At 40.0% G+C, this 17,146-nt stretch overlaps 1 protein-coding gene across 1 annotated transcript in view; it reads right to left on the bottom strand.

Moving 5' to 3' along the window:
- The window catches only part of MCMBP (minichromosome maintenance complex binding protein), a 64,926-nt gene that overhangs the window by 27,437 nt on the left and 20,343 nt on the right, over nucleotides 1-17,146 (bottom strand). Inside the window, exons 3-6 of the mRNA XM_011930307.1 lie at nucleotides 4,849-4,934; nucleotides 4,095-4,235; nucleotides 3,938-3,979; nucleotides 2,402-2,503 (exon numbers count right to left, since the gene is read on the bottom strand). Coding sequence (XP_011785697.1) covers nucleotides 2,402-2,503; nucleotides 3,938-3,979; nucleotides 4,095-4,235; nucleotides 4,849-4,934 — 371 coding nt within the window. The remainder of the gene's footprint in view (nucleotides 1-2,401; nucleotides 2,504-3,937; nucleotides 3,980-4,094; nucleotides 4,236-4,848; nucleotides 4,935-17,146) is intronic.

Here is a 17,146-nt window from a genome sequence, read left to right as displayed (position 1 = left end):
ACTGCACTCCAGCCTGGGCGACAGAGCGAGACTCCGTCTCAAAAAAAAAAAAAAAAATAATATCGCTAAGGGAAGTGATGCCAAATATAAAAGAAGAATTCTTCTTGCTTCTTAATTTATATAAAAGACATATGACTGTTCGGAACAAAAATAGTATGTTGTGGGCTCTATAATCTAAGGATGAGTGAAATCTATGACAAAAATAACACAAAGAATGAGAATACACAGACTGTTGCAAGGGTGAAGGATCAAAGAAGAAATCACAAGGGAAATTAGAAAATATTTTGAATTGAGTAACAGTAAAAACCTAACAAATGAAAACTTGTGGGATGCAACTAAAGCAGTGATTGGGGAGAAATTTATAGCTTTAGTTGCTAATATTAGAAAACAAGAAAAATTCGAAATCAATAATCTGAGCATCCACCTTAAAAAGCTAGAAAAAGGGCCAGGCACGGTGGCTCACACCTATAATCCCAGCACTTTGGGAGGCTGAGGCAGGTGGACCACAAGGTCAGGAGTTTAAGACCAGACTGGCCAACATGGTGAAACCCCATCTCTACTAAAAATACAAAAAACTTACCAGGCGGGATGGCAGGTGCCTGCAAATCCCAGCTACTTGGGAGGCTGAGGCAGAGAACTGCCTGAACCTGGGAGACAGAGGTTGCAGTGAGCCGAGATTGTGCCACTGCACTCCAGCCTGGGCGACAGAGCCAGCAAGACCCCATCTTAAAAAAAAAAAAGACAAACAAAAAACACACCAAAAAAAAACTAGAAAAAGACCAATTAAAACCAAACCAAAAAGAAGGAAATAAAGCAGAAATGGATGGAGCAGAAAACAGAAAATTGAAGTGAAAAATAGACTAACATTATTGGGAATGAAAGAGATCAATGCTAGATATCCCACAGACATTAAAAAGAAAATACTCTGACAAGCTTTATGTCAATAAATTCAAGTGGGCTTAAACGACTTCAAAACAGTCCTTGAAAGATACAATTTATCACAACTGACTCGAAATATGTTAAAAAACTGAATTAGTCACTCCTGTAATCCCAGCACTTTGGGAGGCCAAGGCGGGCGGATCACGAGGTCCAGAGATTGAGACCATCCTGGCCAACACGGTGAAACCCGTCTCTACTAAAAACACAAAAACTGGCCAGCGTGGTGGCGGCGCCTGTAGTCCCAGCCACTCAGGAGGCTGAGGCAGGAGAATCACTTGAACCCAGGAGACGGAGGTTGCAGTGAGCTGAGATCACGCCACTGTACTCCAGACTGGCAGCAGAGCGAGACTCCGTCTCAAAAACAAAACAAAAGAACAAACAAACACAAAAACTGAATCAGTGGTTTAAAATGTTCTCACAAAGAAAATGCCCAGCTTAAAACTGTAAACCACCTAAATGCTCAAAAAAAAAAAAGAAAGAAATGAAGAACCACTGATATCACAACATGGATGACTCTCAGATGCATGATGTTAAACAGAAGATGTCAGACGCAAAGACTATATACTATATGAGTCCATTTAGAAGTCATTCAAGAATAGGCAAAACCAGGCAATATCAAATAATTCAGGATTGTGCTTGCAGGGGAGGAGGTAGTGACTAGAAAAAGGCAGAAAGGAATTTTTTAGGCACAAGTTCTTTACTTTGGGGTATAAATTATATGGGTGTATGCATTTATCCAAATCACTGTGCATTATCTTAAAATCTGTGCATTTCAGTGTAAGTGGGCCATGCCTTAAAAAACACTATCGTAAATAAAAAGGAAATGTTTCTACAATCCCCTCTCAAAAGAGCCAACACGTTGTCTTCCCTTAAGAAAATTAGAATGAATTCTAATTTTAAACTATTTTTTAACTTTAAGTATTACATTTTTTCAGTACCTTTAAATGTGCCTTAGGTGGAGTGTGGTAGCTCACGTCTATAATCCCTGCACTTTGAGAGGCTGAGGTGAGAGGATCACCTGAGCCCAGGAGTTCAAGACCAGCTTGGGCAACAAAGTGAACCCTCTTTCTAAAAGAAACCAAAAAATTCGCCAGGGATGGTTGCACACGCTTGTGGTCCCAGCTACTTGGGAGGCTAAGGCAGGAGGATTGCTTGAACCCAGGAGGTTGAAGCAACAGTGAGCCATGTTTCTGCCACTGCACTCCAGCCTGGGTGACAGTAAGTCCCTATCTCAAAAAAAAAAAAATTACCTCAATCTTTTTAACAGTATTTCACTACAGAAACGTACTGTAATTTTAGCATTCCTCGGTGACACATACTTAGCCTGTTTTACGGGTTTTCTCAATTAGAACAAATGAAACACATTTTATTGAAATAAAGCCAAGCTTTGCAAAGGAAGAATGATTAAAGGCTAAGTTTTTAGAAACCATCAACACAGTAAGAAAGTTCAAATAAAGGATATTTCTTTTACCCACGTAGATTCCCCAGGCACTGGAACACAATAGAAAGTCTGTCTTTCCAAAGTGGTATTTCGTGGAGAGTTTAAATCAAGTTCTTGTTGAGGCTGTGATATACATAAAAAAGTATTTTTTAAAATTTATTTAAAAACACCACAGAATTTATTTTAAAATTAGCAACCACATTTTCACATAGCACCACAGCAAATATTTTACAGAGTTAACAAGTAACTAATTCCAAACTATCACTTTTTAAAAGAAAACTGATATAAAATCACTTCAAATACAGTCATCAAACACTTCCTCCCTCAAATCCAGAAAAATGGGACCTCTGTGGAGTAACTTATAATCTGGGTCTAGTTCTCTGCTTTGTGGATCTAGAACCTTACTTTTATGAGGTTATCTAGGCCTTTTTATATTCTTGGAGTCTAACTCTCGGCTTACCCAAACCTTAGGAAACTGATTTATCAAACCCCAATATCAGTCCGTTAATTCACAACAGCTGTTGCTAATTAAATATTCTAGTTCAGTAGGCAGATCTGGACGAAAAACTGCCCTAATTTGGAAGGTTACCGCAAAAATTATATTAAACAAAAATGTAACTTCTGACAATCAGAGTAATGAACTCATTTGAAAGACAGATTTATGTAATCTTACACATGATGAACTTCAGGTCTGTTTTTCTTTTAGAGTGTTTCCATAAAATAAATACTGTGCCAAGCCTAATGGATCCACTGTATTAATGATTACGGTATCCCTTGTTTAAGGAACCCTAACACATTGGGCTAATATATTACATTACTGTATACTAGAAAAAGCTGAGAATTAATGTAACTCAGTAATTCCAGCATCTGGAAATGGGTCAATAAAATAGATGAGGCTGTCCATGTGTGACACCACCAAAGGCTAACAGAGAATTGGTACATATGTTGCTCAAGAGTCATAAATAGAAGACTCATTCTAGGAAAAAGGTACCTTGGGCCCAGAGAGAAAAGCAAACAAAAAATCCTTGCTTGTATGTATTAGGCTCAAACTTGATGTCTCTTGGGTCCTTTCCACTTCTTAAGAGTTTTCTAAGTATATATGAAAGAGAATATGCCTTTCCTAGGGAATAATATATGACTTTTGAATCTCATCTCGGAGCTACCTAGGAATGAGTATTTCATTAAATTTCTGTATTATAGGCCGATTCTGACAGTTTTCTATGAAAGAAACAGTGGAATTACCACTGGCTTTGTCTTTGAAGGAATTAAAAACGACTTAATTTTGCACCCTAGGGTACTTTGTTTTACATATATTATATACAGATATTGGAGAGAGGAATTAATTTTGGCATTAACAGTATTTCCCCTTCTAAAAGATCTCTGGAGAATTTAAAAAAGTCACATCAAACTCCTAAATAAAGTCAAACAAGGAAAACATTTCACATGATTTCTTGTAACTTATACACAAGATAAATAAATTTAAGATTTGCTAAACAAATTCTCTGTTTAGGAAAAAATTCTTACTGAAAATGTTTCATATATATTAAAGATACATACCCCACACTCTGCTACATCTCTATATTTTCCAAAATGAAGAACCTATGACCCAAAACATAGAAAAACAGAATTATATCAATATATCAGAACCAAAACTACCACAAACAGTACAAGGACAAAATTAATACCACAAGTTCATGAAAACAGCAATACTTACATGTGCTTTTGTGTTTTGGTTAACCGTTTCATAAACTCCCATGTAAAACTCAGGGTCAAACATATCCTGAATCATGCAACGAAATTTCACAAAACTATTAGGTTTCAAATAATGAAGGGGAACTTCGTTCAGTGATGGTACCTTAAAGGAAAATAATCAAGTTAAGTCAACTAAATATCCTGTCTATACAACATTAAGCATATATACACAAACTTTATGTCCAGACTCGAAATTGTTAAACACACACACACACACACCCATGCCTCGTCAGGGAGCCAAATGATCTCAATGGTGAACATAATTGCTGGAACCCAACTTCTCTTCCATTTCTTCCAAGTTTTAGATAACATTTGACCATAATGTAAAAGAATGTTAAAAAATGCTTTTAATTCAGAACACTTTTCAATGATCAAAAAGGCATTTACTTTGTTGAGCTCTTCTCTTAAAACTAGCACATGCCAATTCTTTTAAAATGAAGGTAATAAAACAAAGGTAACTGACGCTCTTGCAACTAAAGATGTGTCTCAGGAAGTAACACAGTCAGTTACTGCCACCTAGAGGCATAATGTATAAGTATTTATTTGCTTAAACTTAATTAGCAAAAGACCAAAATCTTTTAATACAAATGTACTTGAAGCAGAAGTACACATTAATTTACATATTTTTAAATTACATGTGGGTTACTTAGTTACTCTACTAAGAGAAACTCTGTAGTCTGTCCAACCTTCTCCCTGGAAAATAGCAATAAGCTTACCCACTTAGGAGCATTATTTTCTTTCAGCTTTTCCTTAAAATACTCAATTACTTTCTTCTCCCAGTCAGGATTAACTCCATTTTGGGCTGAAAAAGAAATATACTTTTCAAAGCTAATGTACATGCAATATATAATAAGAGACTATGATCAGGTGAGTCACACAATAGTTTAGCCAGCAGGAAACAAACTAAAATTTGCTACTATGATAGAATGAATTTTAGATAGGATGAATTTTATACTTCAGTGTGTCTGAAGCACTACACAAGACACATTCAAGAAGCTGTACTGAGCGGGGGGAGGGACAGTTACAAATCAGGAGGATGCTGACCTCCTGCAGGCTCTCTGGCACCCACAGTGTAGCTGGGGACACCTACAGAATGTGGTACAAGGCCACCTAGATTCAGCAGCATTTGAGCCACTGCTTGTAAAGCACTCTGTTCTTTTAATACATTTTTATATAGTTTTTTGTTTATCTTTACAACTATCCTGAAATAAAGAGCTGAAATTTTTTTGTTTATAACTTCATTTGGGAATAATTCCAGATTCGAAAAAGTTGGAAAGAACACCTGTATCCTTGCCCCATTTGCTCATCATCTGCTCCATCTCTTATATTTTTCTGACTCATTTAAGATTAAGTTGTACTATCAGGTATTTTTGCCTCCAAATATTATCAGTGTGTCTCCTAAGGAACAGTACTAACCACAGTACTGTTATCAACCTCAGGAAATTCAAAATTGACACAATACTTTTTATCTGGTCTACCATCTATATTCCAATTTGTCATATCACCCAATACTATCCTCTACAGCACTTTTTCCCCTTCAGTACAGGACCCAGCTTAGGATCACTTTTGCATTTAGCTATCAGATCTCTTTAATCTCCTTTAAATATGGAATAGTTCTGCAAACTTTATATTTTATGATATTGCTATTTAAGAAGAATAAGGTCCTTTTTAAAAAACTGAATGCTTCTCAGTCTGAATCTGTTGGTTCCCTTATGATCGGTTTCCAATCAAGTATAACCAAACTGCTGTTTAAATGATGTTGTCAAACTGCTGTATAAGTGATGTTTGTCCTTCCAGGTGTCTGAAAAGACATGATGCCCATCTTCCCTTCATTGGTGATGTTAATTTTGATCACCCAAAGTGACAGCCAGTTTCTCTACTGTGTAGTTACTATTTAGTCCTTAAAATTAACAAGCCATGTACAGGAGGCACTTATGGGAACTGGCCAAGACCAAAAAGTGAGCTATTGACGGAATACAGATTTATGTGAACTAAAACCACCAAACCACACAGCTGGCCACTCCTGCCACCATTTATATTCATCACACAAGTGTTAAGAAAATTGGGAGTAAAAAATAAAAAGTCTACACTTGTTATGGAGCTGCATCTGTTGAAAAGGACCATAAAATCCTAACACCATGTTTGAGCAGGACTTCCAAACACGTTTACTTAACTGGACAAGAGCCAGTTCTGAAAAAGAAGTAGGGATGGGGACTCCGCAGGTGATTCTAATGTGCAGGCGTTAAATCCACTAACAAACTGGTCCTCAAAGTTGGTTCCCTGACCAGCATCATTAGCATCACCTGAGTACTTACTAGAAATGCAAATTATTCAGCCCAACCCCAAACCAGAGAATCAGAAACTCTTAGGGGTGGGGCCTACCAATTCATGTTTTAAAAAGCCCTCTAGGTGACTGACTATAATGCACACTGAAGTTTAAGAATCGCTGCTCTACTAGATACAGTGAATTGGGTAAAAGGTAAGTGGGTATTTTTGCTTGTAGTCAAAATGGATGTTTAAACAAAAGACACAGCCATGACTGCCACACCAACTATTTTGCCTGCAATTGTGTAAAAAATGTGAGAATACCACATAACAAATAGTAAAGGTACATCAAGCAGTGACTGGGGAGCAGCAAGTTATTTCTAAGTTACCGGAATGTATATAAATACAATTTTCTTTTTTCAGACAGGGTGTTGTGTTGCTCTGTCACCCAGGATGGAGTACAGGGGTGTGGTCCTGGCTCACTGCAAACTTAATTTCCTGGGCTCAAGTGATCCTCTGGCCCCAGTCTCCTAAGTAGCTGGGACCACAGGCACGTACCACCACGCCTGGCTAATTTTTAAGTCTCTTTGTAGAGACGAAGGTCTCCCTATCTTGTCCAGGTTAGTCTCAAACTCCTGGGCTCAAGTGATCAATCTTCCTGCCTCTGCACTTGAAATGAAAAAAAATTCTCTTGGCTGGGCGTGATGGTTCACACCTGTAATTCCAACACTTTGGAAGGCCGAGGTGGGCCGATCACTTGAGGTCAAGAGTTTGAGACACGTCTGGCCAACATAGTGAAATCCCTTTTCTACTAAAAATACAAAAATAAGCTGGGCGTGATGGTGTGTGCCTGTAATCCCAGCTACTTGGGAGGCTGAGGCAGGAGAATCGCTTAAACCCGGGAGGTGGAGGTTGCAGTGAGCCAAAACTGCCCCACAGCACTCCAGCCTGGGCGACAAGAGTGAAACTTCGTCCCCTACCCCTGCCCCCTCCACCGCGCAGAAAGAAAAAATTATCAAGACACTGGATTCCTCCAGACTCCATGTGTGTCCTTAGGATCAACTATGTATCCTTACTACATTGCTGCAATTAATCTTAGGAGGCATACAACTATACAACGAATCATGTAAGCCCTTTTAGTAAATCTTCAAGCATATGGGTGGTTATGGGACTCCCTAACACATCTGTATATCAATACTTCATTTCTTTTTATTGTTATTATTCCTCTGAATAACAACCAATTTGTTTATGTATTTGCTTGCTGAAGGACATTTAGATCGTCTTCAGGTTTGACAACTATAAACAAAACTATAAAACACGTATCTACAGATTTTTCACGTGAACATGAGCCTTCATTTCTCTAGAATGAATATCTAGATACGACACAGTTGAGTACATAGTAAATGTATGATCAAGATTCTACCTGTCTTCCAGAGTGGCTGCACCGTTTTGCTAAGAGATCCAGCTGTCTGCATCCTTGCCAGTACTAGTATTATCACTATGTATTTTTAAATTTTAGCTGTTCTAATATGTAATACCATGGCTTAAATTTGCATTTCCCTAATGGCTAACAATGCTGAACTCTTCTCAGGGGGATATTTGCCATCTTTGTATCTTTTCTGGTGAAATATCTATTTAAATCTACTTAAATCTGTTGCCCCTTTTTAAATTGAGTTTTTAAATTACCACTGTGTTTTCTTTTATATTCTGGATTCAAGTTCTTTTTCTGATACTGGATTTTCAAATATATTATCCCAGTGTATAGCTTGTCTTTTCACGCTCCTAACAGAATTTTTTTTTTTTTTTTACAGAGCAAAAGTTTTTAATTTTGATGAAGCCCCATTTATCAAATTTCTGTTTTATACACTGTGGCTTTCGTGTCATGTCTTAAGAACTCATTGCGAAACCCCAGGTCACAAAGATCTGTTTTCTTCTAAAAGTTTTATAGTTTCAGGTTTTATACTTAGATCTATGATCCATTTTGACTTAATTTTATATGAAATATGAGATATAGGTTGAGGTTTTTATTTTTTCATGTAAATGTTGAATTGTTCATGTCTTTGTGGAAAAGAATATCCTTTTTCCATTTGAATTAGCTTTTGTATCTTAATTAAAAGGCAGCGAGGGCTGGGCGCGGTGGCTCACGCTGTAATCCCAGCATTTTGGGAGGCCAAGGCGGGCAGATCACCTGAGGTCAGGAATTCGAGACCAGCCTGGCCAACATGGCGAAACCCCGTCTCTACTAAAAATACAAAAATTAGCCGGGTGTGGTGGCACATGCCTGTAATCCCAGCTACTCAGGAGTCTGAGATAGGAGAATCGCTTGAACCCAGGAGGCGGAGGTTTCAGTGAGCTGAGATCGCACCACTGCACTCCAGCCTGGGAGACAGAGTGAGGATCAGACTCAAAAAAAAAAAAGAAAGAAAGAAAGAAAGAAAAAAAGCAATGAGGACAACAGTAACAAACCTTGAAAACATTACGCTAAGTGAGATAAGCCAGACATAAAAGGTGAAATACTGTATGATTCTACTTATATGAGTTAACTAGAGTAGGTAGGTAAATTCAGTGAGAAAGTACAACAGAAGTTTTGGGGGGAGCCTAGAGAGAAATGCAGCCATGGGAACAGTTGGCTACCTACTTGGGTGAGTTTGGATAGTTTACGGTTGTGATCAGCAGAATAATGCCACCCCCCACCACCCAACCAAGATATCATGTCCTAATCTCCAGAACTTGTAAATATATGTTACATGGGAATTAAGGTAGCAGATGGAATTAAGGTTAATAATCAGTTGAACTTAAAAAAGCAAAATTATCTGGGTGGGTTCAATGTAATCACAAGGGTCCTTAAATGTGGAAGGATGCCGCAAAAGAGGAAGTTAGAGTAAGATGTGAGAACAACTCAACTTGTTGTCTTTGAAAATGAAAGGGGGCCACAAGCCAAGAAATGTGGGCAGACTCTAGATGTAGGAAAAGACAAGGAACAGATTCTCTCCTAAAGCCTCCACAATGGAATGCAAGTCCTGTCAACAATTTGATTTTATTCCAGTAAGACCCATGTCAGACTTCTGTCTCCAGGACTGTAAATAAAAACCCTTTGTTTTAAAGTCACTACATTTGTAATTTGTTATAGGAGAAACAGAAAACTAATACAGTGGTTTTTGAGGAATTGGTCCATTTCATTGAAGTTGATGAATTTATATATGCAGAGCTGTTTGTATTATCCTTTTCATGCCTGTACAGTCTACGGTGGTATCTCCTCTTTCTTTTCTAATATCGGTAATTTGTCTTCCTTTTTTTCTTTTCTAATATTGGTAATTTGTTTCCTTTTTTTTTTTCTTTTGCCAGTCTTGCTAGAGGTTTACAATTTTATTGATTTTTTTTTGAAAGAGCTTTGAGTTTCACTGATTTTTTTCTTTTTTTCTCCCGTTTTCTATTTCTCAGATTTTTGTTCTCTATTCTTTCTTTCTTCTGTTTAATTTGGGTTTATTTCGCTCTTCATTTCTAGTTTCACAGGTGGAAGCTTAAATTATTCACTTGAGACTTTCTCTTCTAATAAAGTCAGTTAATGCATCTAAGCACAACTTTGGCTGTATCCCACAAATTTTGATATGCTGAGTTTTCATTTTGGTTTAGTTCACAATATTTAAAGCTTTTCTTTGAGAATTTTTAATCCATGGATTGTTTAGAAGTGTTCTTTTTATATATAAAGTTTACTATTTGGTTTATGACCCAGAATATGGTTTATCTTGGTGAATGCTACATGCGCACTTGAAAAGCATTTGAAGAGAATGTGTATTCCGCTGTCATTAGGTAGACAAAAGTCAATTAGATCTACTTGGTTGACAGTGTTGTGCAGTTTTGTGTTGTTCAGTATTCTTTTTGATTTTCTATCCACTATTCTGTCAAGTACTGAGAGAGTAGTAAAATATCTAACTACAATTGCAGATTTGTCTATTTCTTCTTTTACTTCTGATGGTTTTTGCTTCATATATTTTGAAGCTCTGTTGCTTGATGCATATATAGTTAGGTCTTCTTGGTGAACTGACTGTTTTAACATTATATAATGTGCCTCTTGTTCTCTTCTCACACAATCTTTTTCTTAAAAGTATTTTAGGCCGGGTATGGTGGCTCACGCCTGTTATCCCAGCATTTAGGGAGGCCAAGGCAGGCAGATTACCTGAGGTCAGTAGTTTGAGACCAGCCTGGCCAACATGGTGAAACCTCATCTCTACTAGAAATACAAAAGTTAGCTGGGCTTGGTGGCGGGTATCAGTAATCCCGGCTACTTGGGAGGCTGAGGAAGAAGAATTGCTTGAACCCAGGAAGTAAAATGGTGCAACCACTGTGGAAAAGTTCAGCAGTTCCTCAAAAAGTTAAATATAAAACTATCATATGACCTTGCAGTTCCATCCCTAGGTATATCTGGGAAAGAACCAAAAAATTTATTCATACAAAAACTTGTACATGAATGTTTATAGCAGCACTATTTACAACAGCCAGGAAATAACCCAAGCGTTCATCAGCAAACATGTGGATAAACAAAATGCAGTATAGACACACAATGGCATGTTATTTTCAGTCATAAAAAGGAAAGCAGACTGGGTACAGTGCCTCACATCTGTAATCCCAGCACTTCGGGAGGCCGAGGCAGTGTGAGTGGAGCCTGAGCAACATATTGAGACCCCAAATCTACAAAAAATGATTTAAAATTAGCTGGGTGTGGTAATACATGCCTGTAGTCCCAGCTACTCAGGAAGCTGAGGCTGCAGGATCACTTGAGACTGGAAGTTCAAGGCTGCCGGGAGCCATGATCTTGCCACACAGCATTCCAGCCTGGATGACAGAGCTAGGCTCTGTCACTTAAAAATAGACATATAGATACATAGATAGATAGATAGACAGATAAAATAAGGAATGCAGTACTGATTCATACTATGACATGGATGAACCATGAAAATATCATGGTAAATGAAAAGAAGCCAGAGCCCAAAGGCCACGTTGTATAACTTCATCTACACGAAACGTCCAGAATGGTAAATCCATGGGCAGAAGTATAGTTGTTGTCAGAGGATGGAAGAGGGGAAGAAATGGGAGAGACTGCTAAAGGTATGGGGTTTCTTTTTGGAGTGATGAAAATGATAGTGGTGGCCGGGCGTGGTGGCTCACGCCTGTAATCCTAACACTTTGCTAGGCCAAGGCGTGTGGATCACCTGAGATCAGGAGTTCAAGAGCAGCCTGACCAACATAGTAAAACTCCATCTCTACTAAAAATACAAAAATTAGCTGGAAATGGTGGTGCATGCCTGTAATCCCAGCTACTTGGGAGGCTGAGGTGAGAGAATCGCTTGAACCCGGTAGGCAGGGGTTGCAGTGAGCTAAGACTGCACCACTGCACTCCAGCCTGGGCAATAGAGTGAGACTCCGTCTCAAAAAAAGAAAAAGAAAACAAAAAAGACAAAGAAAAAAATAGTGGTGATGATTGTGGCGTATCATTATGAATACAGTTAAAAAAATTAAACTGTACATTTTAAAATAGTAAATTTTGTTATGTGAATTATATTTCAAAGAAAAAAAATTTTTGGACCAGCCTGAGCAATACAGTGAAACACCGTCTCTACGAAAATACAAAAAGTTAGCAGGGTGTGGTGATGGGCACCTGTAGTCCCAGCTACTCAGGAGGCTGAGGCAGTAGAACTGCTTGAATCTGGGAGGTGGAGGTTGCAGTGAGCAGAGATCGCATGACTGCACTCTCGCCTGGGTGACAGAGCGAGACTCTGTCTCAAAAAAAAAAAAGTGGTTACTTCAATGGAGGGAGTACATATTTCACTCAGTTCATACCATCATGTTGAATTTTTAAAACCATGTGTAAGTTATTATAACTTAAAAACTCCTACGTATGCCATTTGCCATGGCTGCCAGAGCTATTCTTCTCTGAGAACGCCCCCACTGTTGAGGTGTGGATAATAGTCACGACTGTCCCACCTAACTCTGTGCCATGGCCACAGATGACTGATCCCTGAGTGAATGGATTCTTGACTCCATGTTGTGTCAGTCAGATTTTCTATGCCTGAAAATAAAGATGCTAGCTAGCGTGGGTTGGAACTGAGAACAAGTAAATTTGGGAGATGTGGAGTAGAGAAAGAGAAAGTGTGCAGAGATGAATGTAGCCCAAGAGAGAAATACTGAGTTGCTTGGATTCCTGCTAGCTTTCCAGTTCCTGATTCCACTCAGCCTCTTCGAATACCCAACCACTCTCCCTGCTGTTGGGTTTTATAGCCTTAATATAAATTAACGTTTTTCAGTGGCCTACCAACGACAGAGTGGTAGGAGAGGCCCAAGGTGGGTACAGACAGTAAGGGCATGGATTGTCTGCAGACCAACTAACTTTTAGTTCATTTTATTATTGCTTTAAATTCTCTAAAACGCTAGTGATAAAATAGTCTGCTCTGTCCCCCTCCACCTAACACTGCTCTTTTTTGCCCGAGCTAGTCTAGTTCTGTTAGATACAACCAAAGAACCTTAAATATAACCAGAATAATGATCTTGGTCTAACCAATAACTGAAGGGAAAACAGCTAAAGAGGCTGGGCACAGAGGCTTACGCCTGTTATCACAGCACTTTGGGAGGCCAAGGGGGCGGGAGAGGGATGGATCACTTGAGGCCAGGAGTTCGAGACCAGCCTGGCCAACATGGCAAAATCCTGTCTTCTACTAAAAATATAAAAATTAGCCGGGCATGGTGGTGCACGCTTGTAATCCCAGCTACTCGAGAGGCTGAGGCATGAGAATGGCTTCAACTCAGGAGGCTGAGGTTGCAGTGAGCCAAGATCGCGCCACTGCACTCCAGCCTGGGAAACAGAGCAAGACTCTGACTCCAAAAAAAAAAAGAAAAGAAAAATTTTGAGATTTGTGATCTCACTAGCCATTTCAATTAACATTTCTGATTAATCAGTCTTTCCACTGCTTTTGTTCAACAAGTGTCCACTGAGCACTTTCAACGTACAAGGCATATTCTAGGAAATTAGGATACAGTGGTGAGTAATGCAGATACAGGCCCGAATTCGCAGGGTCAAAATCCAGCAAAGGAACTTCTGAAATAAGGAATTTCAACAATGCGCTTTACACATTATTTTTCAAAGACATGTATAATAGGATCCTGCAGTACCGTGGAGCAGGGGTACCCTACTTTAGTACCTAACTTAGGTTCCCAAAGGAAAAGTAAGACTTAGCCAGAAAAGTGGACATGGGATCAGAAGGGTAATCAGGCACAAGAAATAGCAGATGCAAAAGGCCTAGACACAGGTTCAAAATCAAAGAACTGAAAGAAGGTTCAGTGCAGCTGGGATGGAGAGTATGAGGAGGGGGCACGCAGTGATAAAGTCTGAGAGCAAGGCAAGGGTGGAGCCAACAAGGGCCTCATAAACCACTTTAAAAGGCCTGGATCAGATAGTAACGGTAACAAGAAATCACTGAAGGACTTGGTTCCAGTGTGGAAGGTGGAAGAGAAGCAAGACTGGAGGCAAGAAACCAGTTACAGGGCTGTTGCAGCATCCAGGAAAGAGACTACAATGGCCTTAATTATGACAGTAGCATTGGAGATGAGGGTCTGGGCCGGGCACGGTGGCTCACGTCTGTAATCCCAGCACTTTGGGAGGCCGAGGTGGGTGGATCACTAGGTCAGGAGTTCAAGACCAGCCTGGTCAACATGGTGTAACCGTCTTTACTAAAAATACAAAAATTAGCTGGGCATGGGGGCATGCACCTGCAATCCCAGCTACTCGGGAGGCTGAGGCAGGAGAATCGCTTAAACCCGGGAGGCAAAGGCTGCAGTGAGCCAAAATTGTAACACTGCACCCTAGCCTGGGCGACAGAGCGAGACTCAGTCTCCAAAAAACAGAAAAAAAAAAAAAGAAAAAGAAAATTAGCTGGGCATGGTGGCAGACGCTTGTAATCCCAGCTACTCCGGAGGCTGAGGCAGAATTGCTTGAACCTGGGAGGCAGAGGTTGCAGTGAGCCGAGATCACACTGTTGCACTCCAGCCTGGATGACAAGAACGAAACTCCATCTCACACACACACACACCCCTAGAATGGATAAGACACAGTGACCAAATTCAGATCCTGAAAGAGAGTGATTAGCTGGTTATACAAAATAACTAGCATCACGTGCTAAAAAGTGGTGTACTCTGGATGAGCGCTGTACATAGGTACACAGAACTTCCTGATGTTAGGAATTTCTAGATCTGTGCTAATACAATACCCCCTATCCACATGTAGCTACTGAGCACTTGAAATGAGGTAACACCCAGGAGCTGAATTTTTAATTTTGTGTAATTTTAATTAATTTACGTTTAAATAGCCACACATGGCTACTGCCCTGGACAGCACACTCTAGATTACTGTGACATCTAACTTAAAATATATGACAGAGTTAATAAGTTTAGGCAACACTATACGACAAGGACAATAAGAAAGGGAAAAACTCAGGCTGCCGGGCATAGCGGCTCTCGCCTGTAACCCCAGCACTTTGAGAAGCCCAGGCAGGCGGATCACGAGGTCAAGAGATGAGATCGAGACCATCCTGGTCAACATTGTGAAACCCTGTCTCTACTAAAAATACAAAAATGGGCCAGGCGTGGTGGTGCGTGCCTGTAGTCCCAGCTATTCGTGAGGCTGAGGCAGGAGAAACGCTTGAACCCGGGAGGTGGAGGCTGCAGTGAGCCGAGATCGCGCTACTGCTCTCCAGCCTGGGAAACAGTGCGAGACTGTCTCAAAAAAAAAAGAAAAAGAAAAAGAAATGCATATTTCAAAATAAAACACACAACCAAACTTAACTTTTCAGTTTAAAAAAACTGTCTAAATATATGCAGAGAAAATAAACTACACAACCACGAACCAGTGGTTATCTTGAAGATGAAGGATCTTTAAAGATCTTTCCTTTTCTGCGATATGTTACTGAACTGCTTTTTTTCTTTTTGTACAATACGTATGCATTACCTATTTGGGGGGAAAACAATTTCCTATCAAACCAAAAAGTGCCTGTACGTTATCACACAAACATACTTGTAATGCTGTTATGATAAAGGTATGCAATATAATCACAGTGATAGCTTCTGCAAACACATTATGATTTTTCTGTAAGACACAACATACATGGGAACAAGACATTCTGGGGAGAAGCACATCAACAAACTTCAAGTTCCCACAACAATCCACAGAATTTAAAAAATACTCTAAAGCTATTATTTTATATCTAAGTTACATCCTTCCTGTACTATGATGAGATGTGTCCCTTAGGATCATACACTTAGGAGACAAAACTTGACACAAATACATTCAAATCTCTATCAAATATGAAATCATCTCATTTATCCAGCAAAATCAGAGTACAGGGTATTTCTCATAAACAAACTTTCTAATATTAGTAACTGAACTTTAACCCTTTAAGCACCGAAACTTTTTACTTTGGAAGGATTTTTGCTAAAAAGTATATATGCATCTACACCCTCTTAAACCAATGCTACAATTGAATCTTCACTTGACATCTTGGGGCCCTTATCTTGAGCATCGATTATCAGTTGTAGGATTATTATGAAGATAAATTACTAGGATTTAGTGGAGAAATACATGCCCCTTCCTCAAAGCACCCTTGACTGCTATATAGTGAATTCGCTTCTTTTTGTTTGTTTTTTGAAGTATGAAGGTAGTTTTAAATTTCTTCATCAGGCTGTCAGTGTTCACTGGCTAAGTCCGGACATCTATCCAGGCTTTCTTCTAACGTAATGCCTTTAGTTTCAGCCTAGGAAGCCAGATAACGAAACTAATTAAAATTATAGGTAAATTAATAAGGACTTCCTGAGCACAAGAGGCCCTCCTATAAGAAATACCATACATTGTGTGCCGTCGGTTTTGGCTGCTGAGGATGATTTAGCTTCCTATTGCCTTTTCTCCCTAGTACCCCAAGATGTTTTTTCAATAAGCTAAGGCCGCTCTACAACTCTAACTTAACTCCAGACAAGTCAGGTGTTGCCACCCACAGTGATTTCTAGTTGGGTCTGACTCCACCATTCATCACGTGCAAAAAGACACTGGGGGATGCAACGGTTGTCAAAATGCCCAGTTACCGATAACAAATATAAATTTTTCTTTGTATACCCTTCGCAGTAAAGTAGCAACAGCAATCGCAACCAAAATTTACTAAGCTCGCCTGCAGCGTTCTCAGCCCCATGTACAAACTCAAGTAGCTCAATATTTCTTGCTGGCTCTGGCACAGGAGCAAATCCAGACTAGATGGATTCTAAAGTCATCCCAACAGGAAAACTAAGCTATGAACATTAAATCTTATCTTTGAGAAAGAGAATGAGGGTAACATAGGAGTTAGAAACAACTTCTGTGCAAGCGAGCACTCCGCGACGCACCGGAAGTTTTGAAATATCCTGCGGGCTTCCCACAGGCAAAGTGGTTTCCCTCCCCGCGGCTCTGCGGGCCCTCCCCAGGGTTCGAGGACCTCCCCGAGTTTGTTGCGCCCGGGGCCCTGACCCTGCCACAGGCTGGGAGCGAGACCGTCAATCACAGCCCGCGCCCCACGACTTCACCTTGGCGGCTCGCGAGCTGCGACTCGGGCAGGTGGGAGGTACCTGCGGCCCGACTCCTACCCCTACCTGCTGCGACCAGGGGAGAGGCTGTCCCAGCTGGGGTCGGTGCAGGCCCCGGGGCGCCGTCTCGGGCCGCGCGAACCCTCGAGGTGGTAC

Source organism: Colobus angolensis, unplaced genomic scaffold, assembly GCF_000951035.1.
Source record: "Colobus angolensis palliatus isolate OR3802 unplaced genomic scaffold, Cang.pa_1.0 Scaffold85, whole genome shotgun sequence".
NCBI lineage: Eukaryota > Metazoa > Chordata > Mammalia > Primates > Cercopithecidae > Colobus > Colobus angolensis.
This window is presented reverse-complemented; position numbering and strand designations above follow the sequence as displayed.